Below are 27160 nucleotides of genomic sequence, written 5' to 3' on the forward strand. Positions count from 1 at the left end.
TGTTGTCTTTTTTTAATAACATGATTAAGTATCTTTCCCCCCAGTAGGAAATTCAGTCAGCATACAGCTGCAATTTCTGCACTGAAGTTCTCAGCTCAACGTCACCTTAATAGTGCTCACCACAGCTGCCTCTGGTACGGTGCAGTGGGCAGCTGAGGTCAGGTTTACTTTTCTGGCTCGCAGCATCCAGATCCCAGCCACTCAGGGAACTGAAACGGTGCCTACAGTGCTTGCTTACTTAGGATGCTAAAAGAAACATACAATTTTAAATGCAATTCTCTTTAATATTTAATAATTCTTTAATATTTCTTTACAGCATCTCATAAAACTAAATACGTTTTAAAAATAATCATCTCCAGTTCAGAAAAAAAAACGTTGCATTATCAAGTAAGAACGGTCATCTTTAAAAATCTCTTCCCTTTATTTCTACAGCAGTGCTCTATTTTTCCCCAAGCGCAGTGGTCACTTCTCCCCCACAAACATTCGCTTGTCGCTTGGTTTACGTTCAGTAGCCTACCATTACAGGACAATATTAGAGGGGCATTTTACTTTGTTTGCAGATAGGATTTTGTAAAACCAGTTTTAGCTATTAGTACAATAACGTCATTACTCCACCCAGCTTACGGGACACACATGATAAATGTATCAGTTCAGATAAGAAAGAATTAGTGTGTTCATCTGTCTTCCACTCACCTCGGCCGTGCACTGAGATGAAGGGGGTACGGGGGCAGGAAAGAACATAAACCCCCTCACTGCTGTGCACTGACACAGTTACTTCAGGCCTCATGCGAAACCAGTTAGGGTGGGTTAGTGCAGGCACAAGGCTGTGCCAGTCTCTAGGCCTAAGGCACTGCAGCACTAGAGCCAGCGTGCCCAGGTCTGGGAGGTTACGGGAGATGTGGGGATTTAAGAGAAAGGCATTATGGGGTTCTTGGAAGGGCTGCCACACAACACCTGCTTAGAACCGTCTTCGTAGGGCTGTGCCGGCTCAATCTCTGTTCTCTCGTAGCACATAGGATAGGCCGTGGGTCCCGGAGGAATCGTAATGGTCGTGGTAGGGCAGCTGGACCCACTCAGGCTGGTAGGTGCTGGTGTTGTACACGAAGCACTCCATCACCCCGCTGCTGGCTGGCCGCATCTCGGCTGTGCCGCTCTTCCCCTCCCACTCCACCACCTCGATTCTCATCATCGTGCGCTGGTACATGTCCGGACAGCCTTCGAATTCGTCGAGGAACCGCAGCATCTGGTCATCCACAGCGTAAATCTCCCCTGCGATGTGGTGTCCCGTGCCCGGGATGTTTAGCATGTAGGGGATGTTGTACTTCCCCGCGATCACCAGAGGGTATTTCTCCACCGTGCGGCCCCTTCCTTGGTACTTCGCGATCCCCTTGGCGGTGTTGATCATGTGCTTGTAGTTGGGCTGGCCCTTTTTAAGCGTGCCATACACAAAGACACGAGCCATCGTACCTGCAAAAGCGGCAGGACAAAGGCAGTTGTTACGTATGTGGCTTTCTCTAAGAAGCTCTGATTTCAGGGTGCTGCTGTGTGGAGCCAGGAGTTGGAGTCAACGACTCTTATGGGTCTCTTCCAACTCGGGATATTCTATGATTCTAAAGAAGCCACACCACGAGCCAACAGAGTGCTGAGCTTCAAGCCTTCCTTGATGTTTTTCTGCCTCTCTCATGATTAAATTGGAGCTGTGCTGCACAAAGCACGATGCCATGCTCAGTAACACGCCAAAAGCAACCCGGGGAGCCATCCCAGAGATGGAAACAAGTTCTAATGAGTGCACCCTTCATGGAAGAAAACAACAACCAACAACCAGACAAAAAACCCACCCCAACACTAACAAAAAGCCATGGTTCAGTTCAGCTAAGCAAGCACCTTTCTATATTGCTCTATTTACGTTTTAAGTAGCCCCAGCCAAGTCCAGGTAATGTTGAGACTGCAGAGGTAAACCCAAAGGACAGTTTTGCCCCATTGGCAGAGGGTCTGGTTTTAAAAGCTGTAGCAATGGACCTCGTCCCCAGGTCTGTGCAGCCCAGCACAGCGTGTGCCTCCTCTTCACCATGGCAATATTCAGGATTTGAGAAACAACATTATATTCAGAGACAGAGGTGCCTGGTTTCAGTTCAAGTATCTTGTTTCATGGTAAAATAAAGCGCAGTGGCATTAATCATCCCAAAGCAAATTAATGCATTCAAACTTGCCATCATGTTGTGCTGCATTTGCATACATTTGCTGGTGAGCATTTTTTGTGTTAGTAATACCAACTTGGTTACACTCTCAAAAAAAAACCAGCCCCAAAAACCCAAACGAACATAAAAACAAACAGGAAAGCACAGTAAAAAGTACGATGTTTGTAGCTGCAGCAAGCTAACACTGTGCAAACTGGGACATCACTCAGCCTGACCGCAGAGCTGCCTGTCCTGAAGGGGAATGAAAAGGCTGGAACACCAGCCCTGGAAAAACAAGCGCTGTGCTGCAGAATGAGGTGGCCTGGCACGAGCTTGGGCTAAGTTCAACCTGTTGTAGAGCTGCTCTGGGGATATGCTGAAGGCTTCCCGCAGCCCCAGCACTGGGTCCTGCTGGCTGGCTCTGGCTGCTGAACGCCGGCAGAGCTGAGGAGGCCACGTCCATCCGAGCCAGGGCTGCTCGGAAGCTGCCATCGCGAGCACAAGGATGCATTTGTCTCGCCTGTTTGGGGAAAGGGAAAAACAACATTTGTCTTTGGTGCTTTCAGTGACTCCTAGCTGACAGGCCTCCTTTGCTGGCTTGATGAGGGCAGGCCGGGCGACAGTGTCGTCACGAGCACCATCACCCTTCTTGTCCGGGTTAGCGGTGCCAACATTATTCCTATTTGTTTACCTTGGGGACAGACTGGGAGGCAGGACTCTGTATTTCAATGCTAACAAAACTGGAAGATTCATCCTGAGGTCTTTTTTAAATATGGCCATGTGCTGAGCCACGTCTGCCTGCAGTCACTGTTTTGCACGTGTGCTAGCCACATCTTGAAAGCAGCCCTGAACAATTTTGTTCAACATCTGTTTTGATCTAGGAGCATGAAACTCTCCAAGTTGGTTTAAATGGGATAAAAGTTTGGCCTTACTGAAAGGCAGAAAAGATATCATCTGTACCTTCATAGTTCTTTGTTTTTCACACTCTGCCCCATACATCCCCAGTTCTTCCTTCATGGCAAATGATGGTTTTCCCCATTTTGCCTTCAGTCTGTCTCTGCTTTGCCTACCATAGCAGCGAGGCAGCTGCCTACTACGCACCAACCACCAGAGGAGAGCATGAAGCTCTGTTAGTTATTAAACAACATTCAGAGTTCGAAAAATCTTTAAAAACTCAGTGGAAGCAGAAAATAAATGTCTTTTTCAGCTATTTACTCTTCACTTATTTTTCTAGGTCAATTGGGTTATCCAAAGGCTATGTTAGTGGCCAGGAGGAGCGTCACTTAGAATCACCAGCCTTTTAACCTGGAGCAAAGCAGCTTCACCCTTCGCAAAGAAAGAGTTTCTCTCCGTGACAGAATAGTTTTCTGGCCAAAATGGTGCGTGCCTTTATTTACTGGCAAACAGCTTTCAAGTAAGGAAAAAGACCACACTGATTTGTCTCTGTGTTTTATCAGATATGCTCCAGCATAATCTATCCTTCATGACATAAATGAGTTTTTTTAGATGCAGCTCATTCCCTCACAATAAAAAGGACATTAATATTCAGTTCGTCTGACTCCCTTTTATAAGAAAAATCATTACCTTTCAGACTGTGTTTTGAATAACAAACAGAGATCTTTCAGGAAGAAACTTGTCCCAGTGGGGATTGGGAAAGGATCAGAGTTAAGCACTGAAACATGCAATTAATTCCCATTAGGGGATTAGGGCACTCGTGTTCACTTTGAATCAGAAAAATGAATTGTGAATTAAATTGTTCACAACCAAGAGGTTACTTGTCAGAGTTAATAAGTTAAAAAATAAAAAGGGAAACCTAAAACACACATGAAAAGCTTAATACCGAGTGGTGCATCTGTAGGAAAAAGATATGCTTCATTTCCATTAAACGAAGATCTCTCCCCACTGTACATCTGAAGATAAGCTTCTGAAAAGTTTTCAGGGAGAAATGTTAAAACTCACGAAACTGGTGGCAACAAAGTGCATGTTTCAGGCAGTTTGCAAGTGCTCCCTTCACAACTCACAGCAGTACACCCAGCACGCTACTGCTCACCCCAACAACCGCAGCAGCGGAACTCGCTAACCGAGGTTGGGTGTTTCAGAGGCAGGTTGAGCAACCTGATCGAGCTGTAGGTGTCCCTGCTCATTGCAGGGGGGCTGACTTTTAAAGGTTGCTTCCGACTCAAATGATTCCATGATTCCAACATTAAGTCAATGAATTCATCGGGCAAGTTAAGTGGAGAATGAGGAATTGGAAATCCCAGTCCCAGGTTGCACAGGTATGGCACTGCCAAGCCCCATGTTTGCAGCATGTCTACAGCTGTAACTCAGGATAAGGCTGGCGACCAAACTGCCCCTTGCCCCTCCATGGCCACGGATGGTCCTGCTGTCTGCCTGGGGTAAGCTCAACTCAACACGCTGCCTTTGCATCTTGTTCAGAAAACTGAATGTGCAACCAAGCCCCAGCGGGGAAGTGAGTGAACTGAGAAGTTGGTAAAAACATTTTCTGAACGCAGCTCCCTATAATTTTCTGTGTAATACATTCAATCTCCTGCATGCTGTGTGTTGCATTCTGGACGGGCTGCTCCACGCCCAGCACAACTCCCAGCTCTCAGATGTGCGCTTTCAGACCATCCTCAGCCACCTTGTGGCAAGGAGAGCAAAGAGCAGGATTGTGTTTTGGGGTCGTTGCACAGCCGTTCAGCCAGCATCTGCCAGGAGCTCGTGCAGCAGCGCTGGCAGTGCCATGGGAAAGCAGCCTTCCTCACATAATCTGGTTTGACACTTCAGGCCTCTGCTGATCTACCTCAGGGAAAGTAATAATAATAGGAATCAGATTCTATACTAGGTAGTAGGTGCCAGGACAAAACAAACCCATTCAAAAGGTTAATTCATGAAATATTCACGCTAGAATCATTAAAATTTAACAGCGTGAGGAAATGTAAATGAAGGCTGGATGTGGCTCTGGGCACCCTGCTCTAGCAGCTGGCAACCCTGCCCACGGCAGAGGGGCTGATACTATATGATCTTCAAAGTCCTTTTCAACCCAGGCCATTCTATGGCTCTATGATGATTCTTTGAAATCTGCAAGTCACCTCTCCCAACTTTCTTTTAACTACGAGCAGCCTGCTTGTGGGCCACACTTCTGCTCCCTTTGCTACGCAGGATGCAAACATGAGAGGACAGGGGGGCTGCCTCGGGGTCAGGAGAGCAGGAGATGTGTGGGGGTAAGCCTGACTGTGGGGCTGCAGGGCCCCGTCCTGGTTGTGCTGCTGGGTCCTGAGCTGGGGGAACAGTCTCACCTCCCAAGAGCTCTGGCCATAAGCATCATTTTTGCCATGGTTCTGACAACTACTGCATCCCAGCAGCAGCTTCTTTAGAGAATGAAAGAAGCAGTGTGTGCATAAGGCTTGCTCTGTGCCCCTTTGTGATTGCAGCAGTGTCGATTTTGGGTTTTATTTTGCCCAAGCTTTTGCTCGCAGCTTAGAAAGTATCCATTTCTCTCCCTCCATACAGTAACATTATTTTCCCTTGAGAAAAATTCTTAGGGCTGGCTCAGTGACCAGATATAGTTACACATTAATTCTTCAGAAGTTTCTTAAAACTGTAGGAAACAGGTGAAAAAACAAAATGCCTTGAACTTTAAACTTGAGCCCAGTCTGTTTGAATGAAGCGAGTTTTAAGGTCACTCTTCACTCAATGCTAACTTTCAAGCAGGACTAACATGCCAGAGAGGGCTCATGGGACTGCATCCTGTTGGGCCTTTGATGCTTTCATTTTGTTACTCGCTATTTTCTTTATAGCACAGACAAGGGCTTCCTGCCCGGGCCGACCCCTTTCCAACCTTGCTGAATACCTCGGAAAAGTTTATGGCAAGACACCTTTCTTACATTAACCACAGAGGCACCAGCGAAACGATGGCTCCTTTGAAATCCAGAGGTTATGGTCTCCTCGCAGCAGTTGTTCGCTCAGAAACTGCGAGGTGCTGGTTTGTGAAAACAAACAACAGTATTCAGTGACCAGCAATGTGTTGGACACTACTGGGCACTACCTGAAACGGCACTTAACCTGCTTCACAGATACTTTTCATCTCACCCTTGGATAGCTTATATCTCCAAACCAACACATGGGCAGCACTGAAGCATGAGTGCTTTGGGTCAGAATAAGCAGCAGTTGCAGTGCTGCTCACGGTGCTGGCACTGACTCGGCATCAGAGCCCACGTTTGTTTTTTTCTGCTTGAAACTGTTTGCAGTCACTTTCAACTCTATTGCGTAGAGAATTCTACTCCACTCATTTTTTTTTATTACAATATTTTTTTCTTTTACTATTACCAGGAAGAGCTGAATTCCCAAAGTAAACATTAGGAGCTGCTTTGGCAGAGGGGTTGGACTCAATGATCTCTAGAGGGCCCTTCCAACTCCTACAATTCTGTGATTCTGTATATAGGCTCCAAATGTCAAATGGATGAAGCCAGCACACACAAAACGATGCTGGGGTGTGATGCAGAAACATGCTGGATGCATTTTTAGACTAATTAACATGCTAAACTTCTAGACAGTGTAGAGCCAGGAGGGAGACAAGCACACGAGGAGGACAAGAATAGGAAAAAGACAATGGAAGGACACTGGATGTGAACAAATTGTGTTGGTAAGAAATGGCTGCCTTCACAATACTTTACGAGTACTACTGACTGTTTTGCTATAGGGTAGTATTAATAAGCCAAAAGATTATTATATCAAGTTCTTGACACCACAGTTCAGACACCTGTGGACTACAAAAGTAGTTAAAATGAGCTCAGAGCAGAGCACTGAGAAAATGAGTCAAAGGCTCTTATGTTGAGGCAAAGACAGAACAAGCTGTTTACTTTGAACAGGAGCTAACAGGGCTCTGAGACTGCCTATCTTCTGTCTGCATCTCTAAACTGTACTGGGTTTACATGGCAGGGTTTTGGTAGCATGTAGCTGCAGAGGTGGTCTCTACAAGCAGAGCCCAGCACTGCCCTGTGTCAGAGCACAGCCAGCACCTGCTGCTGCCAGAGCTGAGCTGTGAGAGCACAGACTGAAAGAAGGGAAAAACTGCTGCCCAGGGGCAGCTGGGAGAGAGGAGTGAGAAATGCGAGAGAACAGCCCTGCAGGCACCAAGGTCAGTGCAGGAGGGCAGGAGCTGCTCCAGATGCAGAACAGCAGCTCCCTGCAGTGCAGGAGAGGCCCATGGAGGAGCAGGCTGATCCACTGCAGTCCACAGGCACCACGTGGAGATCTCCCCATGCAGGCAGGGAGGAGCCCACGGGGCAGCAGTGGATGGGGCCTGACAGAAGACACAGCCTATGGATACCCCTCAGGAGCACACCAGGCCTGAGCTGCAGCCCATGGAGAGCAGTCCAGAGTGGGGCAGGAAGGCTGGGGGAGCTGTCGTCTGTGGGGACTTGTGTGGAGCAGTGCATGAAGGGTTGGCCCTGTGATATGGAGCTGTGTTGGAGCAGTGCTGGCAGAGCTGCAGCCTAGGGGGAAGCTTACACAGGATCCCATCAGGAAGGATGGCATTATAGGAGGACCCCATGCTGCAGTAGGGACAGAGTGGGATCATGAAGGAGCAGCAGAGACAAAGTGTCTCCCCATTCCCATTCCTCTGTCACTTAGGGGTAGGGGACAGAAGAGGGTGGATGGCAGGGAGGTGTTTGCAGTTTGTTTTTAGTTTCTCACTGCTCTAGTTGGTTAGTAAAGGCAGTAAATTAGTCTCCCTTATGCTGAGTCTGCTTTGCCCGTGATGATAATAGGACAGCGATCTTTCTGTCCTTATCTCAACCCCAGAGCCTTTTTCCCACTCCCTCTCCTGTTCTGTAGAGGGAGGGGAGAGCTGCACAGTAGTACTTAGCTGCCCATCGGTGTTGAAGCACCCTACAAATACAGAGGCTTAAATTGTTTTATCTGTACAAAAGGTGACAGAGGAAAGAAAAAGAATATTAACTTCAAATGCCAGATAATCATTAAAGAAGAACAACGTAGGCAACAACTGTTGATTCTGCAGCCCTGTTGTGCTAGTTCTGCTCCCAGTAGTTTCAAACACCACTGTGAATTTGAAGTGGTTTCTGCAATTGGCATGCAGGGCATAGCACAGTGATTCAAAATGCCGACATCCTGAGGCTCAAATGCAGTCTGAAGCTGGGACGGGTTTTCCCAGACCCCAGCAAGGTCAGCACACTGATTTACATGCCAATACTCAGAACGTTCAGTCAGTTGTTTTCGATCGGGAAGAGCATCTCAGCCTGTGAAACGCAGCAAACACTCTGAGTACCTAAGCATGGGAACACATTTTTCTATGCTGAAAAGCTGGTGAGAGAAAAGTGGAAGGGAGAAAAGATCAGGTCTGTGCTAGATCGCAAGGTGCCTTTCCACAAAGCAGCGCTGGAACGGGATGTGGAAACCACTGCACAGTAACACTTTGTACAGAGCAGAGAGATGCCCAGCTGGTCCCAGCACAGCAGTACCTGCTCTGTGGAGGTTACCTTACCTCATCCCTCAGGGACGTGGCTCAGCCTGGAGGATGCTTTTAAACAGCCATCAGCACAGCAGCCTCCCTGGCTGCATAGTGGTCCAGTGTGGGTGATGCTCAGAGCCCCGCAGCCTGTGAGCCCCGTGTGACACACGGTGACACCACAAGCATCCAGGTGGTGTCATCTCAGGGCTTGTTGTGTCCAGGAGGGACAGCAGCGAGCTCCTGGTGCAAATGCAAGAGCTGAGCAGGGAGATCAATTCTGGATGGGATGTGGGGTCACATAATACCTAATTGTTTTCTTTTTCCTGGAAACCACCTACCTACATCACTGTAGATGAGTCGCTGAAACACAAAGCTCTGATAAACTTGGCAGAAATTAGGGATTAGAAGATCCTGACAGACTTGTTTTCAGTCTGTGGTTCCTTGGGTCGGCGACTTCTAAAGGCCATGGAAAGGTAATTCACATACACTGACAGCATTCATGTATATAGATAACACTTCTATGGGGAACCATGCTTTTTTTGGAAAACATTAGCAAAAAATGAGAAAGAATAAAACCAGCAGTACTGGAGGAACCACCAGATTTAAATGCAGCCACTATTTTAAGTGCTCAGCCAGGAAGGGTACAGGCAGCACGGGGTAATAATGGCCAAGCACGTTGGTTGTGAAGCAGGGATGTACAAAAGGGTGGTTGAACAATACAGCATAAATACACTCACTACAAAAATACAGATTAAAAGCATTAATGTGAGTGTACATGTGCCACTAGCTAGCACTGGGAGAAAAGGCCCTTCCTGACATTGGGAAGGGCACAGATGAGGTCAGTAATGTGCACCAAAGGAAAAGTGGAGTATTCAGACAGTGGAGTTGTAAAATCACGTTGGCTACAATAGCTCTGAAGCAAGTCAGACCACTGACCTGGAGACAACCACTGGACAACCACTAGACAAGATTAAAAAAAATATATATTCAACAGATCCTCCTTCTGTGATATTTTCCTTTCTCTTTATTTGACCCATTCAGGTAAATTCTTTTTTGAGTCTAAGAAACTGATGATCAGGGAGGCTTGCATTATCCTTTCAGATCCTTTTTTTGTGAAAAAGAGTAATATTAAACATGAAATACAGGAAGAGAAACAAAGCTGAAGTCACTAACAGCCATTATTTTATTTACCTAATTAATTAAATAACTATGCAAGTTTTGCTTTGATAAGTTATGCAAACCATGTAGTTATGCAAGTTGTGCTTTGATAAGTTATGCAAACCATTTAATAAAATGACTTCATTTTGTACTGAATTTCAGCTTGAGCTATACACATCAAAAATAAAAACCTAATCCATATCTCAGCACTAAATCTTTCCCCACCATTTTCTAGTATAATAAAAGGCAAAACAAAACAGATACTCACATCAAAACTACAGAGAGCCATGAGCAGATGTATGTAATTACTTCAGTCCCATTGAGGCATATCACTTCTGTTTAGAAATTAGTACCAAGTTCACTACAAAAAAAAGTCAGATCATCCTGAAAAGTGACGAGTTATTGCAACTTTTCTGATCTTGATTTTTGTTCTCCAATAAGGACTTGCCTTCTGCAGCAATTGGGAAAGCATCCTTACCTAAAAGTAAATAGGTTTACTGGTCTGCTATTTTCTACAATGAAGAAACAAATACATATTCTGCCAAAGGAAGCAGTTGTGTGCCTGTCAAATCTGTGCATGACACATCCTAAGGAGGAGTGGCTCATGCTATAGACATTTTAGATGGCCAAAGAAGTATGCAACTGAAATATGTTGGAAGTAAACAGTTGCAACAGCACAACATCATCAGCTACAGCACACACCTATGCGAACCACAAAGAAACAGCTGTAAGACACAGCCAGAACAGTTACTTGAAGGAAACAGCTTAAAAGGTATTAGTAAAATTTTACACAGAAAACTACACCCTAGTGCCCTCATCAACATGCAGAAACATCAGTGAAAGGCACAAGTGCACAGACAAAAGGGTTTGTTTCCCTGATCATTCTATTATTTACTTATCAGAGTTAAAAAGAGTCAAAATGGCATAGGCTTGCAAATATAGACTGTTATTCCTCATGCATACACTCTTTGTACAAGCACCTTTTCTTTTTCTGTAGTTGCAGATGGCTGCATTTGATGATCTGAAGATTCTAGACACCAAAAACATTTCATATTTTCCAGCAATGGATAGTTTTGTGAAGGACTGTAGTTCTACAAACCAGGTGTTTATCATCCACAATATGTTCCTGCACCACAACAGAACAAAGTAGCTGAAAAAGCATTTAATTTCCAGGGGGGAGGGAGACTAAAAGAAATAAGAACATTCTAGAGATATAAACATTCAAAGTTACTTGAAGTGTGTATCAGAAAAACTCATACCTTAAGGTATCTAAGAGAGTTTCAGACTAGATCTCTCTATCAAACCTAGATTTCACACTGGGGAAAGAAGCTGAAAAGAAAATACAATGACTCCATTAAAACATTACAGTATCAAAGGCTGGAGCAAGTACTGAATGCCATAGGCGAAGATCTTAAGATGCAGCCAGTTTCTGACTGGAGCAGATCCCAACCTTAGGTGATCACACACAATGATCACCTTAAACACTTAAAAACTTTGTCTTTTATTGTTTTCTTTGTTCATAAAAGGAAAACAAAATTGAACAAATTTCTTAAGTGCTTCTCCCATGGTCTCAACATTTGCCATTCATCCGTCCCCTTCTATCAGACACTTGTCTCAGTGAGGCAAAAAGTAAAATTTTTCTTAGAGTAGCTGAGCTGTGAAAGATATTGCTTGTTTATTCATTACCCATTTTGATCCAAGGAACAGGTTTTCAGACCCACTTCAGGAGACTAGGCAGTCCAAGGACTAAAATGAATTGGTATACAACAGCACAATACAAAGACAAGGCCATAGGGTTAAAGCATGTTACAACCAGATCAAGGGCTGCAAGTCACTCCATAAAGGAAAAAGCAAATGAAAGCTGCACGTGGAATCATAAAAGAGCCTGAGTTGGAAGGCACCCATGTGGATCACTGAGTCCAGGAGTTGGACTCAATGTGTGGCTCCACACAGAACCACCCAAAAATCAGACCGTATGTCTGAGAATGTTGTGCTCACACTTCTTGAATTCCAGCAAACTCTGTGCCATGACCACTGCCCTGGGGAACCTGTTCCACTCCTGACTGTCCCTGGTGAGCAGCCTTCTCCAACTTCCAACCCAGCTGTCCCCTTACACAGCTTCATGCCATTCCCTTGGGTCCCATCACTGTCACCAGAGAGAAGAGATCAGCGCTGCTCCCCTGTTCCCCCTTGCGAGGAAGCTGTAGGTTGCAGTGAGGCCTTTGCAAAGGTCTGCCCACTGTTTCCCCTGGTTAGCAACCTTCTCCCTAATTTAAAATAAATTTACAGCCACTATTTATAACTTATTTTTAAACTACAACTAAACAGATGAGCCTCCACTAAATACTATGAAGAAGTCAGCACCATGCTTGTCAGCATCAACTGCTTGTACTGCAAGATCTTGGCCAAGAAGGCCTAAGTAGCAGACTAAGCAACTATAGTCTGGGAGTTTCAAGAGATGGTTCTGGGTGAATGCTCCTACACCCTCACATCTAATAGGTTTCACAGTGGAAAGTTCATATATTTTAAGTTAAGATATAATTGATGGGTAATTTTAAACAGAAACATTATCCCTTAAGTGTAGAAAATATACAAAATGTTATTATAGAACTGTTCGGTTCAACTTGACAGTAAACTGTCATCTTTCAGTTCCTGAAGAAATCAATCCTTGAAAGAACTGAATGAATCAATTCTATCCCCCTGCACAAACATCATTCTGTGCAGCAATCTAGAGCAGCTTCCAATCCTCAAATACACTAACATGTCACTATCCTGAACACCATTTGTCCTGGAATTGGCAGCAAGTATGTAGGGACATTTGGAAATCTCAATTAATTTTACTTCTGTGTTAAGCAAATAAGCACTTATTGATGCTAATTAAAAAATAAGTAATCTAATCAACAAGAGCTACACTGGATGTACTAATACAGGCATAGAAAGGAGAGAAGCCATACAAGAATTCAATGTTGTTGTTTGATATGGTTTGAAAAAATGGGTAATGAATAGCTGGCTTCTGATTTTCAACATTTAAAGATTTATTTTAAAACAGATCACTTGAGCTGTGAAATGACAAACCTTCACTCATTTACTGTCCACTTGCAGATAACTCTGACTAACAAAAGCGTGCTTCTGAATACATAATGCATTACATTTTTTACTTTCAACACCTGGTGTCAGCAGAATAACACCGTATATTTCTATGTAAGATGCTCTGCAGTTGTGTGCGCTTTGATTTTAGGGCAGTAGTATTTCAAATAAAAGAGGAACCGTAGAAAATTATGGGAAATGATCACACATACATGGATTTAGTGGTTGTGACACGTTATCTGTTAACTGACCATAACAGGCCATTTTAAGACATGAAACAAAGTTGCCTAAAAACATTCATTCCTTAGTCAAGGTCAAGAATAACCAGAAGCAAAGTAAAAAGTTTTTCTGTATCCCAAAATTCTGAGCAAGCTAAATCCTTAATTTGTAAAAAGGTTTTAACTGCTGACGACTTCTACATCAGAATTTTGCTAACTGCCATTTCATTTCTGTACTAGCAAATCACTGCTTTTCTGTCCAGTTTAGGACAGAGGCATTAATAATTGTTATGACAGTTTCACTAAGAGTAGACCATGAGGAGGAGTGCTTCGTGTTGTAGCTATCTGGGTCTCTAAGACACTAAATAAAAAAATCACATCAATATCAGAGATTAAATATACCTTGGTTCTTCCTTCCTTCCACTCTAACAGGAAAACAGCCAAATACATGGAAACTGCCAAAAGAGGCACAATGAGTAACCCTGTACTTCACTGTTTTAAGGTATGTGTATTCATATGCTTTAAAATTAAAAAGATAACGGGCATAAGAGAATGAAATCTTTCTCAGCTTTTGATACTTACTTCAAAATCCAAACTGGATTATGGCAGATATTTAGATAAATGGATATACAACTTAAGTTGTGCTATTTTTCTTAAATATAGCTTTTCAGATGCATTACTGAAGGAATCCTGAATTTCGGAAGAGTCATCAGCCTCTTATACAGGGAAGATTGGAAACACTGTAACACAACAGAAGAATGCAATACTTTAAAGCCATCAGAACATTTTAAGTTACTTCAGAAGAAAATTTTTTTAAAAAAATTTAAAAGAAGATGTGGTCAAGAATTTTTAATTCACTTGGTAAAAACATCAAAACTGACACTTCCACTAATTAGGATTTTTCTAAATAAAACTTTCCAAAAGTTGTATTGTCCTTCTTTATTTTTTCAGTAAGATACAGTGGCTTTAATGGATGTGGGCATTCAGCTTTTAGTCCAGCCACTGTGCATTTTAAAGCTAGAAAAGAAAGGCTAATGCTGACAGCAGAATAATTTCCAGGTGAACAGAAAATGTTTGGTGGAGATCCCTATGCTCCAGAAAGGTGTTTACTACCTCTCAAATCATTTGTGCGGGCCAGCTTCTTGATTACAGAAAACCTCATCACCTAAAAGGAAGATAACAAAGCAACACAACCCTTAATGCTGCAGTCAAACAATGCAAACCTAAAAAAAGCAAGATCAAAGGAGAGTGACTGCAGAATCTTCAGATCAAAATACCGACGGAAAAAAAAGTAATTGAAAGCAGATAGAAAAGCAACCTGAACCTTGAGAAGAGAGATGCTGAAACATTAATAAAATAGAGCTTTTCTCCCAATTTATAGATGTTAATAAAAACAAACAACTTTTGAAGGAGACCACCTAGGTCTGGTGGGCTAATGAAGTTAGGCAAGTTTACAAGGGAGATGGGGGAAAAACAAAACAAAACAAAAGCTTTCTGTAAAACAAACCAGAGTGGACTGTTTTAGGACTCCCTGGTCCCTCATCTCCTTTGGAAAGAGTAAATAATAACAATAATGAAAATTAACAATTAAAGCAGAGGTCTTAGAGAACCCTTTTCTCCCAACCATGCAAGCATTCTGTGGTCATCTTAACAAGCATGTACTTCAACTTGGCAAGATCAGGAGCAGGAGTATAGCTGCTGAAGTAATATACAGGTTAGAAAGGTTTGTCTAGAGCTGCACAGAAGAGTAGCCAGACATCTCCTCCCTGACCTGCACTCAGTGGGAAAGGCTGAGCAGAATGAACTGCCTGGATGCTCGAGAAAATGCTGCCAAAATAGATCTCAGAGAGGGCACTTGAATGGACCCACTCACTATTTCTATCATGAATCCAAGAACCACTGAATCGTAGGGTTTAGAAGGGACCTCTATAGCAACTCTAGTCCAGCCTCTCTGCCCTTCAGGTTCCCTACATTAAGCAGTCCAGGCACATCTTGAGTATCTCCAGAGAAGGAGATTCCACAGCCTCTCTGGGCAGCCTGCTCCACTGCTCTCACTCTCACAATAAAAAAGTTCTTATAATAAAAATATAAAATATATTAAAAATATCAATTCTTATGGAAGAAAAAAGGGATGTGGACGTTCCAGTAATTAAAATAAATACACAGAATATGCACAGAACTAATTTCCTTCCTCATCCGGTTGTAGGATTCTTGGGTACTGAAAAACAATCATCTATCTTGACCTAGATGAGGTGTTTTTTTATTTTTTTTTTTTAAATCTTGGTAGAACTTTGGATATTGTAACTCAAGATATTCTCATAAGCAAGCCAGAAAACAAACAAACAAACATGATTTAACACAAACTGTTAGTACTTAGATTAAAAACCTATTAGAAATCTGCATAAAAATTTGGTAGCAGAGAAATAGTGGCAATGAAAATACCGACTCACATGAGAGATGCAGGTACTATCACAATGCCAAAGGCTGTGCACAGAGCTAATCTCGTGCCCTCCAAGTCTCTGTGGAGTTGCTGCTCTGCAGCAGGAATTCAACTAAGGTTAGTGCTGAGTTCCAAGATTAGCCAGGAATACTCAACTACATAAACAAAATCTGGGGAAAGATTATCTTAACAGAAGCTCTGTAGAAATAGATTTGGCAGTTACAATGATCATGAACTCAGCATGAGTCAACAATGTGGTACTCTTGGAAAAAAATATCCTAATGTTTATATACAAACAAGTGTATAACTATTAAGACGTGAACATAATGTCCAACTCTGAACTGGTCACAGATAGAATACTAGTGCAGCTTTGAGCACCACACTTCTAAAATATGATCAGTTGAACAGAAGGAAGAGAGAGTAATCACAGTCCAAGAAAACATGGGAAGGTAAGACTGTACTGTGATCATTTATTTTAGAGAAAATAGTTCGTGCCTGTAATTATAAGAAAGGACACAAAAAAAATCTCAAACAGTGGTAAGCAGAGAACTTCATTCCACATCTACTTTTACAGAAGACTGTAGAAATTAAATTCCAAATACAGACCTTAGGAAAGACTTATCTGCTGGTAAGCACAGTGCCTTGGAAGAGTCTAGATCATCTCAGAAGGTTGGGAATTCTCCACTGTCAGTTATGCTAAGCAGCAGGTTAGTCAAATCTCTATCAGAGACAGATCTATTTCTAAACGTCTGTTTTGCCAAGGAATTGGATTAGATAGTTCCTTAGCTCTCCTTTAAAAACAAACAGTAGGTCAATTCATATGCTCTGCATAGAAGCGAGTGCTAGATTTATGGAGACTGCGTATGAACAGCAAGAAGTTGATTCTGCAGTCCAGTCTTTAGATCCCTTCTACCGTCACCTTGAGATTTCTAGATCCTGCTCAGAATCTGTTTACAGACAGGTTTATAGACCTGTTGACAGACACTGTGCTATTACTTGATTTTGAACTTTTTTTTCTTTCCAAATATCAATAACCCTGAAAAGAGAGAACAAAGCGTAGGATTCCCACCTATTCCTGATCCACAAAGCACCTGCCAACCATATTCAGAGACACAATTCCAAATTTCTACATCTAATGCTCTTGGACCATCTAAGTCCTGTTTTTTGTACTTTGATGCAGCTTCAGAAGGACAAGCTACAGCGAGATCAGATGATCCTAGGAGACACAGGTTAGAGCCCTCCAAGGAGAGGGCATGAATCTAATTTTACTATAAAGACCGTTCTTAGTCCTGAAGCTGCTGCTGGTTGGAGCATGTGTGTATCTGCCAGATGTAAGGTATGCGTGGTTGAAAGGCAGAGCAGTGCCAGGCCAGCAGTACATCTCTGGCCTGATAAAAGCACTGAAAGAAGGCAAAGTAAGAGAATGACTCAGGACTCCACTACCACAGCCTCAAGAACAGCCTGCCAGTTCACTATTGCCATTCCCCATTGGGAGCTTCGACTTCTCAAGTAGGAGTTGAGACTTTCTCAAGTAGCAGTTGAGACTTTTTCCCTTTAAAGTCTGCAAGACAGCCATCCTATTTTCCATACTGAACATAAAAGCAGCTACAAGTCCGAATCTAAAAAAAAAACAAGCCTTCTCCTAATTTTGTCTATTTTACAGTTTAAATATTACTGTTTTCAGATCACAGACATGAGATAATTTAGTCATAAGAAGATCTGAAATAACTGCTATTAGAGATTTTTAAAATATAAACCGTATTTTGCTTACAGGCATATGTTGTACTTGCTCTATTGATTGCAAGCTGGTAAGATAAATCACTGATACAGATTAATTGAAGTAAGTAACTGGAAATCTATACCCTCACACAGGTTTCCTCCAAGCTGTCAGTGCTGCAACTGCAGACAAGACAAACCACGAGTACTCCAGACACAGGAAAATTTTGCACACACATTTTTTTCCATGTACTGTCTTCTGCGTATGTGGTCTTAGTTAAATTAGTAGAGAACGATGGGTAAATTGTCACATATGGGCATGGGTGTAACCCAGAGCATGCCACAGGTCTTTGGGGAAAAAAGAATAATGAACAAAGGTAAGCCAACAGACACCTCTTAAAAAGAAAATCAAGTCATTGATTACATTGTGGTAGCTCAGACAATATGCTACACAAGTTATGGCAGCAGCTATGCCCACAGCACAGAAATAATGAGAAGGTAGCATCCAAGGGGACAGTAGTTTTGTGTATGCAGTTATTTACATAGTGCTGAGTTTTTACAGATTACAAAATCACTGGGGAGTTTAATGACTGTCTTAGCAGACTGCCTGTTCTATTGTCACTGAAAACATTTCCTAACATTCTTTCCTAAAAACACTCCTGAGGCATCTCACCTACCTGAAGTGAAAAGTCAGGTGATAAAATGGGAGTTGGGCTTCAGTGGGCTACTGCAGAGTGGGGTGGAAGGAATGTCAGAGAAACAATCCCACCAACTTACAACCTCAAATATTAGCCCAACAGATAGTATTTCACTTGTCCAAAGAAAGACCAAATTACCCGATCTGTCAGAATTGTGAGAGGCAAATTGTCCTGAAGGGAATAAATATCACCTGCTCCTCTCTCTCAGAACCATACCTATCAGGTCACATGGCTGCTGCACTGCTCTGCACAATTCTGTTTACTATTAGGTTGCACCAACTCTGAAGGTTGACTACACATACACTCAAAACATTAACAGAAATGAAATAGACCTGAAGAACATAGAATCGAAAAGGCTTGTCACAAACTTCATGCTCTAAATCTTGACAGACTTCAAAAAGATGTAAAGCATGAAGTTTTTATATGAATGCATAACTACAGTATCTTCTGCGATTCTGTGATAATTAACAAAATTCCAAACTGAAAATAAAAGTAGCTGAATTATAGATCGGGTTTTCATATACAGCATCACTGAAATGATCACTGAAATGAAGTTACGTGTTAAGACAGAGACTACAACTGGACAAATAGGAGAGATCAAATCATTATTTGGATATACAAGAATTAGAAAAACAGCTTCACTGCAAAAATGAATCACATACAAAGTTAAAAGATGCTTGGTGCCACCCATTAACATAGTAAGCTGTCATTACTGTCATTAAGCATACTTAATTAAAAGATCTAATCTACTAGCAGTAAAAGAACAGACTAAAGAAGCAGATGGATTCAGATATATTTTGACCATTTCTTGGTATTTCAAGAAGTAAAGGTAAATATAAACAAGAATAAAAGTGAGAGGAAAAAAACAGCCAGACAGGGTATCTCATTATGAAGCTTCATACTAGAAAAATTGAAAGACACCAAAAAAACTCCTTTCTCTCTTTTTATTGCACCTGTTTATCTTCTCCAAGATGTTTTGTTTCTGTTAAGCAGGTTTCTTAAAGCTTCACCTAGCTATAAATAATCATGACTAAGACATTCATTATATCTGGATCTGCAAACATGAAATACAGCCCATTGCCTAAGGAGAGTTTAATCAAATGAAACTGTCAACTTAGAATATAATTTAATCTCTTAAAAGTTGCCTTTCTTTTACACTCACCCTCTCCTGAATTTCACTCCTGTTAGAGTGAGTGATTAAAGAATGGGTCTATTTGCTGTCCACAGAAGTAAAAAATATTCTTTTGTTTTTGAGCCCTTCATGTCACCATCCCAACCAGACAGATTATAAGCACATAACTTGTTATTTTTCATATCTGAAATGACCTTCAGAAAGATCTGGCCAGTAGCTGGATTCACATGCTGCAAGTTTCCACAGCTGGTGCTAGAATGACACTGCAGTAAGCACTGCAGCCTTAGAAAAGGTTGGGGTCTGATGTGTGAAATGTGTGTATTTTATGATAAAAATCCTGCTGGGATTTATTCCTGAAGTAATTTTCAGCTAAGGCAAAATTAAGTCTGGGGTTCCACTCCATAAATTACGTCAAAACATTTCCCTCATTCATGTAATTTCTCATATAACATGAGTTTAGCTCTGTGCAATCCTATCTATTCTAAATTAAGTTATAATCCCGTTCCCACATCCAAACATAACATTTACCAAACAGCACCACCACACATGGCATGTAACAGAACACAAAACATTTTGTTGTAAATACTGCCCCAAGGAAAATCAACAGCAACTGATAGGTACTCTTGAATATACCTGAATGCTCTGTTTTCCACCTCGTGATCTCTAGCTGGAACTCTCTTTTTGCACTTCACTTTTCGAAGCCTCGATAGGGTTCATAGAATCACTAAGGTTCAAAACAATCACTAAGTTCCTCTAGTCTAATCATCAACCCATCCCCACCATGCCCACTATCCATGTCCCACAGTGCCACATCTCTTCTCTTGGAAACCTCCGTGGACAGTGTCCCCACCACCTCCCCGTGCCAGTATCTGACTGTTCTTTCTGAGAAGAAATTGTTCCCAATAACAACGTTAGCCTCCCATGGCACAACTTACATCCGTTCCCTCATGTCCTACCACTAGTTACCTGGAAGAAGAGGCCAACTTCTAACTCTCTACAACTTCCTTTCAGGTAGTTGTAGTGAGAGATAGGGTCTCTCCTGAGCCTCCTCTTCTCCAGACTCAACAACCTCAGCTCCTTCAGCTGCCCCCAAAAATGCTTGTGCTCCAGGCCCTTCACAGCTTGGCTGCCCTCCTCTGGACATGCTCCGGGCCCTCAATGTCTTTCTTGTACAGAGGGGCCCAAAACTGGACTAGAGGTGTGGCCTCACCAGTGCTGAGTACAGAGGGATGATCACTTTCTTGCTCCAGATGGTGACACTATTTCTGATACAAGTCATAGAATAATAGAATGTCCTGAGTTGAAAAAGGACCTCAAAGATCATGTAGTTTCAATCCCCCTGCCATGTGCAGCATCATCAGCCACTACAGCAGGCTGCCCAGAGCCACATCCAGCCTTGCCTTGCATGCCTCCAGAGATGGGGCATCCACAGCCTCTCTGGCCAGCATTGTTCCAGTGCATCACCACCCTCTGAGTGAAAATGGCACGATGCCAATGGCCTTCTTGGCCACCTTGGCAAACTCCTGACTCACATTCAGCCTGCTAGCAACTGATATCCCAAGATCCAAGTTGTTGCAAACCTCTTCAGTTTTTCCTTTACCCACCGTAAGTACTACTACCTAGAAATTCAAGTCCATCACTTACCAGCAAATAACCATGGCAAGTCATTTGTTTTTTTGTTTCCTCTGGCCATCTTATATGAACATCTGTTCTACCCAATTGCTATTGATTAAAACTGTAAGTTGCCTTCCACCCACATTTTTACTACCCAGTTTTCCCACCCACACATTCTCAGATCCTATCACAACTCAAATCCTATCACAGTGATAAAAAAACAAAACAAAACAAAACAAACAGACCAAAAACCATAGTAATTTTCATTTCAGGTTATTACTATGAGTGCTTACGCTATTTCTCGCTTTTCTTCCAGGCTGTAACACTGATGAGATTGTGGTATCTTCCTTTTTCTCATCCCAGATGAGTTGGATACATCTAAACAAGGGAGTATATTCTGATACTTACTCAACCCGTTGTCAGTGTATAACCCCATAAAACCTTTGGAACAGGAAAATCAGCAAAATCTGGAGGCCAAAAGAATGTCAACACAAAAAAGAGGTACATGAAAGGTAAAAGAGAAAGCCAGTGCAGCATATCTCTATGGCAGCATAGAGATGGATTGCAGAGGGGAATGCAATGACACTGTGTCTTAAAAGCAAAAATTTATGGAGGCCCTAATGAAGGAGTCAATACCCCTTAAAATAAATATCCCATCACTGGAAACCTGTAAAGATGCTGAGAGAATCACTTGTTTTATTGGTCAACATCTTCCGGTCACACTTCTGCATTTGCAAACCACTTGAACCTGCAAATTTGCTTTCCTGTACTGCCAATTGATTTTGTAAGTTCTACTTTGGGAATCACAACAAAGATGCTAAATCAACAATTAAAACAGCCTTAAACACTTCCCATCAAGCTCAGAGCACATATTATGTGTTCCCAGAATCCGAAATGTTTTATTATACCACCCACAGCAAACTGCAGGTAATGCACCTAGTTAAATTAGTTTTAAAAAGAAAAACAATTAAAGACATAATGAGTTATAAAATAGTTTCAAGAATAAAAATGGAATTAGGACTACAACTTGAACTGGGGCCCTCTATATACTTTGTCCTATCTACCACTTCCTTATACATTAAAAAAGCCCATCATTTCTTCTTAGAGAAGTTATTACATAATGAAATTGTCACAGCTTTACACTCATCACAGCTAACATCAACCTCTTGCTTGTCAGCACATCTAAATGTCATTCAAAGCAACTGCAGTCACCACTCTTCCAACATAAGAACAAAACAAGACCCTTATTTCTCACTCACTACTTACAGTCTCACTTCCAGTATTATTTTTCTCAGCAATGTATTGAAGAAAATTGGTTTACTGCTATTTTCTTTCTAGCTTTCAGGCCTAGTACTACATATGCGGGGTGTATTTCTCCTGACAGGAAATAATTTAAACTGTTACTTTTGATTTCTAAATAAATTTGCACATTTGTGAGATCTATGGAGCAATAAAACTCCTACGACAGAAATCAGAGTAAAATCTTTTTGGACCATATCTTGAAATCTAAGGGTCAAATAAATTAATATCTTATTGTGGACAAGACGTGATCAAAGACTGCAGATCAATTTAATAATAAATTTCTGTGTCTACAACTAACCCTTGGGTTCCATTTAAAAGAACTCAGAAAGCATTTTATTCCTAAGTTCTTATAAACCAGAGGGCAGTACTCTTTGTACCTGACTAGATTTTTCAAAGTTAGGAACCCTGGCTGGTCATTTAGTCCTTACCAGCTGAATCCTTCACCATCAGCTACAAATGAAATTTGCACTTCAAATGAAGTAGTGGATACTTAAGCAAACATAATACCTGTGGGAATGGCATGGCACTCAGCCTCTCCTGCATAATTTGCTTCCACACCACATCTTCCAGTTTTTGACTTTCTGATACACCAAAATCCCAAATACTAATAAAAGTAATGGAGACAGTTGCTTCATGCTTCTACGTATTGCACATGTTATCAACTAAAACCATATGAGGAAAAAAAATCACTTAAAAACAAGATTCAGTCTTTAAAACGGTTCATGAGATGAACCTAAGCCTTCATCAGCAGACTTCATGAAGGACACAATCATAAAATAAATGCTCTTCAGCAACTGAATGGCAATTGCTGAACCACTCAACATATGTACTGGAAAATATCAGCCTTCTAGCAGCACTGTGTAAACTGTGTGTTGGGAGAAACAATAAAACCTGGTTATGTAACTACAGTACACAAACTGGTCTGCCTAACAGAAGGCAAAACCTGACAGGTGACACATTTCACTAGACATGTAGACAACCAGTCCCTGTGATGCAGATGGCTGCAGCAGAGGAACAAGCTGATACAAGGGATTTGGAGAAATACAGAAGAAGAAAGAGCAAGGGCAGAGTCCTACCTAAGGAGGAATAACCACATGCACCAGTACAGGCTGGGGGATGACCTGCTGGAGAGGAACTCTGAGGAGAGAGACCCGGGTGTCCTGGTAGATGACAGGCTGGCCACGAGCCAGCAGCATGCCCTGGTGGCCAAGAAGGCCAAAGGGATCCTGGGGTGCATTAAAAAGAGCACGGACAGTAGGTCGATGGAGGTAATTCTCCCCCTCTACTCTGCCTTGGTGAGGCCTCACCTGCAGTACTGTATTCTGGGCTCCCCAGTACAAAAAAGACAGGGATTTCCTGGAAAGAGTCCAGCAGAGGGCCACAAAGATGATAAAGGGCGTAGAGCACCTCTCTTACGAGGAAAGGCTGAGCCCTGGGTCTGTTTAGCCTTGAGAGAAGAAGATTTGGAGGGAATCTGATTCACATCTATAAATATGTAAGGTGCAGGAGGCAAAGGGATGAGGCTGGGCTCTTCTAGCAGTGCGTGGTGATAGGATGAGGGGAAATGGCCACAAACTGATGCACAGGAGGTTCCACACAAATGTGTATGGGAACTTCTTCCAGTGCAGTGACAGAGCAGTGGCACAGCTGCACAGAGAGGTGGTGGAGTCTCCTTCTCTGGAGACGTTCCAGACCCGCCTGGACGCCTACCTGTGCAACCTGGGCTAGGGAGCTGCTGTGGCAGGGAGGTGGACTCCATGGTCTCTAGAAGTCCCTTCCAACCCCTACAGTTCTGTGATTCTGTGAAAAGCAGACCAGTGAGTCTAGACGAGTAGCACATCTAGAACCTCTGACACATCACTATGTATCTTATTCTTACCAAACTCATGAATGTACCCTTTTGGACAAAGGAAGCAAGAAAGGCGGCATGCATCCCGCATTGCAACAATGGGAGCACACACAGCAGGTGGAGGGAAGAGGTTATCTCCCTTCACTCGACACTCACTAGGTCATATCTACAATATCACAAAATTTTTGGGTACAAGGAAGATACTGACAAATTACAGTGAAATTACAGGAAAAGGATGATGAAAGAAAGAATTCCACAAGGCCAAGGACTTCTGTCAGAATGGCAGTAATACAACAGTAACTTCAGCTGTTAGTAAAAGTCCTGAGCAATTATAGTCAAACACTGCAGAAAGAGGTGGTTGTACAGGTAATTCCAGAGAGAGTAAGACAGAGAAATCAGAAGTGATAACAATACCCAACAGGCTTTTCTCAAGATGTTAAAAGCAAATAACTGACAAACTCAAAGAAATGAAAATAGTCAAAATCTTACTGTAAAGGGCATTCCTTAAAAACACTGCAATGGTAGATCAATAGAACGTCCTTCTTCAGTGTTAATTGGTTTTTAGAAGTGAGGAAGAGAGAGCTGTTTGACATGGTCCATACAATGTAATCATATTTTTGGAGTGAAAAAGAACAGAAAACTCAAAATAGCCACAGACTTGATTTAAGCACAGTAATTTGCAACTGCTTTCAACATTCTAGGAGGAAGAGGGAGACAGAAAACGAAGGCATTACATCTGCAAACTCAATGACACTTCTACCTCCATACATTTACTCTGTCTCAATATTAAGTTACCTGTTCAATATTTAACCTCTTTGTTAATTTAGCTTTACAAGATGCAAAAAAAGAATATGTCCGCACAGAAAATGCTTCTTATGGCAAGTGTTCTCTGCTCAAGAAGTTCACATCACTTGAAGTATCATCCACCTTCACATTCAATTCCCTGTGATTGTACCTACCCTCACAAATTTATAACATTTATCAGGCAGTAATGTAACCTCTCACTTCCCCAAAGCTCCGTAAGAGCAAGCAAGCACAACTATATAGACAGCAGAGACAGAAGCAGAAAAGATTATGGTTATATCAGCAGTCAGATGCAAGCCCTTCTGAAAAATAAAACCTTTTGAAATAGATAGTTAGGCTGCTACTGGGAGTCAGGCACACACACAGGCAGCTCAGAGGGATGCTGGTAGGAAGGAACCAGTCTCCTGCTCAGAGCATGACTCGTGCCCAGGCCAGGCAACACTGCTTCAAGTAAAGAGGCTGCTCTCAGTGAACAGCAGGTGGGAGAGACAGCAGGACATTGGATGCACAAACAGGCCTGCCCTCTGCCCTCGGCTCTCTGGGGGCACCTAGCTTTCCACATCAGAAATCAGCTAAGGAAACCACGAGCTGACACGATGATCCTTTCTAAAGAATAAAATCAAGTACTCTAAACAGTATTTCTACCCTCAATCTGATCACATATACAGAAATCACCGAAAGAAAAATTAAAAGGAATAGATGATAACAGGTATTGAATTTGTGACACGTTCTTCCGTGATGGAGCAAAGCTTTGCTCCATACTCCAGTGGACTTAAACTCACGAACAGAATCAAACAAGATGATCTCTTTTTTACAAAGATGAATATCTATGATATTCAGTATCTACAGGGAAGCTACGGGAAAGGGGACTGACTCTTTAGCAAGGTCTGTGGTGAGGAAACAAGGGGAGATAGCTTCAAGCTGAGGGAGAGTAGATTTAGGTTGGATACAAGGAAAAAATCTTTTACAGTGAGGGTGGTGACTCACTGGAACAGGTTACCTTGTGATGTGATAGATGCCCCATCCCTGGAGACTTTTAAGGCGAGACTGTATCAAACCCTGGGCAACTTGATCTAGCTGTGGTGTCCCTGTTCAGGGGAGTGGGACTACATGACCTTCAGAGGTCCCTTCCAACCCTAAGGATTCCATGGTTCTATGATGCAGAGCATCACAGTAACTTGGAAAGTGAGGAGCAAACAGCCAGCAAGAACCCAAGCAAAATGAAGTACTACACACATTAACTACTTCCTATTTGTCAGCAATAGCATGCAGATTGTATAACACAGGCAATGTATTGGAAGCCAGCTATTTTAACGTGTAAACACTCTTCACAACTCAGGTTGAGGGATGGTTGTTCTGTGTTATTTACTGATGGCAGACAGAATGCTGTAACCTGTAACGTGCTTAGCTAACGAGACATGTTGGTTTTCACATGACCTGAACCTCAGAGGCAAAGAGAGAACAGTGCGAGCTGAGGATACAGACACCCTGGAGACAGAACCTAGGTTTCTAAAGGATTTCTCAAGGGGAGTGGGGAAGAAAAGCTGTAATAAATCCATTCAGATGTGCTAAATGTAAGAACCTTTCCTAATGGCCTAATTTTAATTGCCAGAAAATTGCTTCTGTGGGTGACTCACTGCTTAAACACTAACCTGGAGGGTTATGAACTGTAGTCCACTCTTCAGGCAGCTGCGTTTTGGAGGTACAGTGGTGTCTATGTCAGGAGAGCCACACTGCTACACTCTGACAATACCAAAGCAAAGCAGAAATTGCAGCGAGCAAATGAAGAAGCCCTGAAGCCTAAAAATGAGGAAGTTAATTGTCTGTAGTTAACTCAGATGCAGCTTAAGGAACCTTAAGTCAGCAAGCACGAGGTTTAACATACCTCGAAAGCGGGAAAGGATGCAAAAAAAGCAGGAGAAATCAGGCTTAGTTAAATGAAATACCTGGGAGGCTTACTAAATACAAAAAAAACCCCAAAAAAACAACCCAAGCAAGGCAGGCACTGAACGCTGCTGTCAATTGCCAGAGGGACACACGCGCAATTTTCTCTTAGCTTTCCCTTTAAATGAGGCTTTTATCCTCCAAATGCGCTTCCCTAACCCTGACCAGCCCAGGCAGGGTCACCTCAGCACTGACGGACCTGAACGCGAGGCCCAGCGCAGCAGAGCTCGTGCAGCGGAGGAGCAGCGCGGCGGGACGCACGCAGAGGCCATCTTACAGACGGAGGACCGCAGAGGGCGGCCTCTCCGCCCGGGGCAGCGGCAGCCGCGGTCGCCGTCACACCGATCCGGACCCGGCGCCTCAGAACCTCCACAGCCGCGCCAACGGCCGCCGCCCCGCCCTCTCCCGCGTCACGTGACCGAGAGGGCGGCGCTAGCGCGCCCCCAGGCGGCGGCCTCCCGCCGCACTCACCTGCCAGCGCTGCCCTCCGCCGCCGCTCGGCGCCTCCGCTTCCGGCTGCGGCCGCGTCCTTCTGCCCGGGCCGCG

At 42.9% G+C, this 27160-nt stretch overlaps 1 protein-coding gene across 4 annotated transcripts; it reads right to left on the reverse strand.

Annotated features, from left to right (window-relative positions):
* Positions 1-277: 277 nt before the first annotated feature.
* On the reverse strand, positions 278-27160 carry GGACT (gamma-glutamylamine cyclotransferase). Of its 4 annotated transcripts, none has more exons than XM_065740839.1 (2): positions 27090-27160; positions 278-1467 (listed from the first exon to the last, which is right to left on the reverse strand). In XM_065740839.1, exon 2 carries the CDS (start codon positions 1460-1462, stop codon positions 989-991), a length of 474 nt encoding a protein of 157 aa, XP_065596911.1. In that variant the 5' UTR covers positions 1463-1467; positions 27090-27160; the 3' UTR covers positions 278-988. The 4 variants fall into 4 exon arrangements, with proteins under 4 accessions (XP_065596911.1, XP_065596914.1, XP_065596910.1 ...); XM_065740842.1 differs by having other exon boundaries at positions 27086-27142; XM_065740838.1 differs by lacking the exon at positions 27090-27160 and adding an exon at positions 26814-26974.

This window comes from Cyrtonyx montezumae, unplaced genomic scaffold (assembly GCF_038088225.1).
Source record: "Cyrtonyx montezumae isolate F1298 unplaced genomic scaffold, pur_monq_1.0 scaffold_3, whole genome shotgun sequence".
NCBI lineage: Eukaryota > Metazoa > Chordata > Aves > Galliformes > Odontophoridae > Cyrtonyx > Cyrtonyx montezumae.

What these genes read in the sequence shown, in the direction of transcription:
- GGACT (XM_065740838.1), bottom strand. Translation starts at nt 26,886, where the DNA reads ATGGCCTCTGCGTGCGTCCCGCCGCGCTGCTCCTCCGCTGCACGAGCT. An exon ending in GCGCTGGGCCTCGCGTTCAG is followed by an intron (nt 1,468 to 26,813) that starts GTCCGTCAGTGC and finishes CCGCTTTTGCAG; the next exon opens with GTACGATGGCTCGTGTCTTT.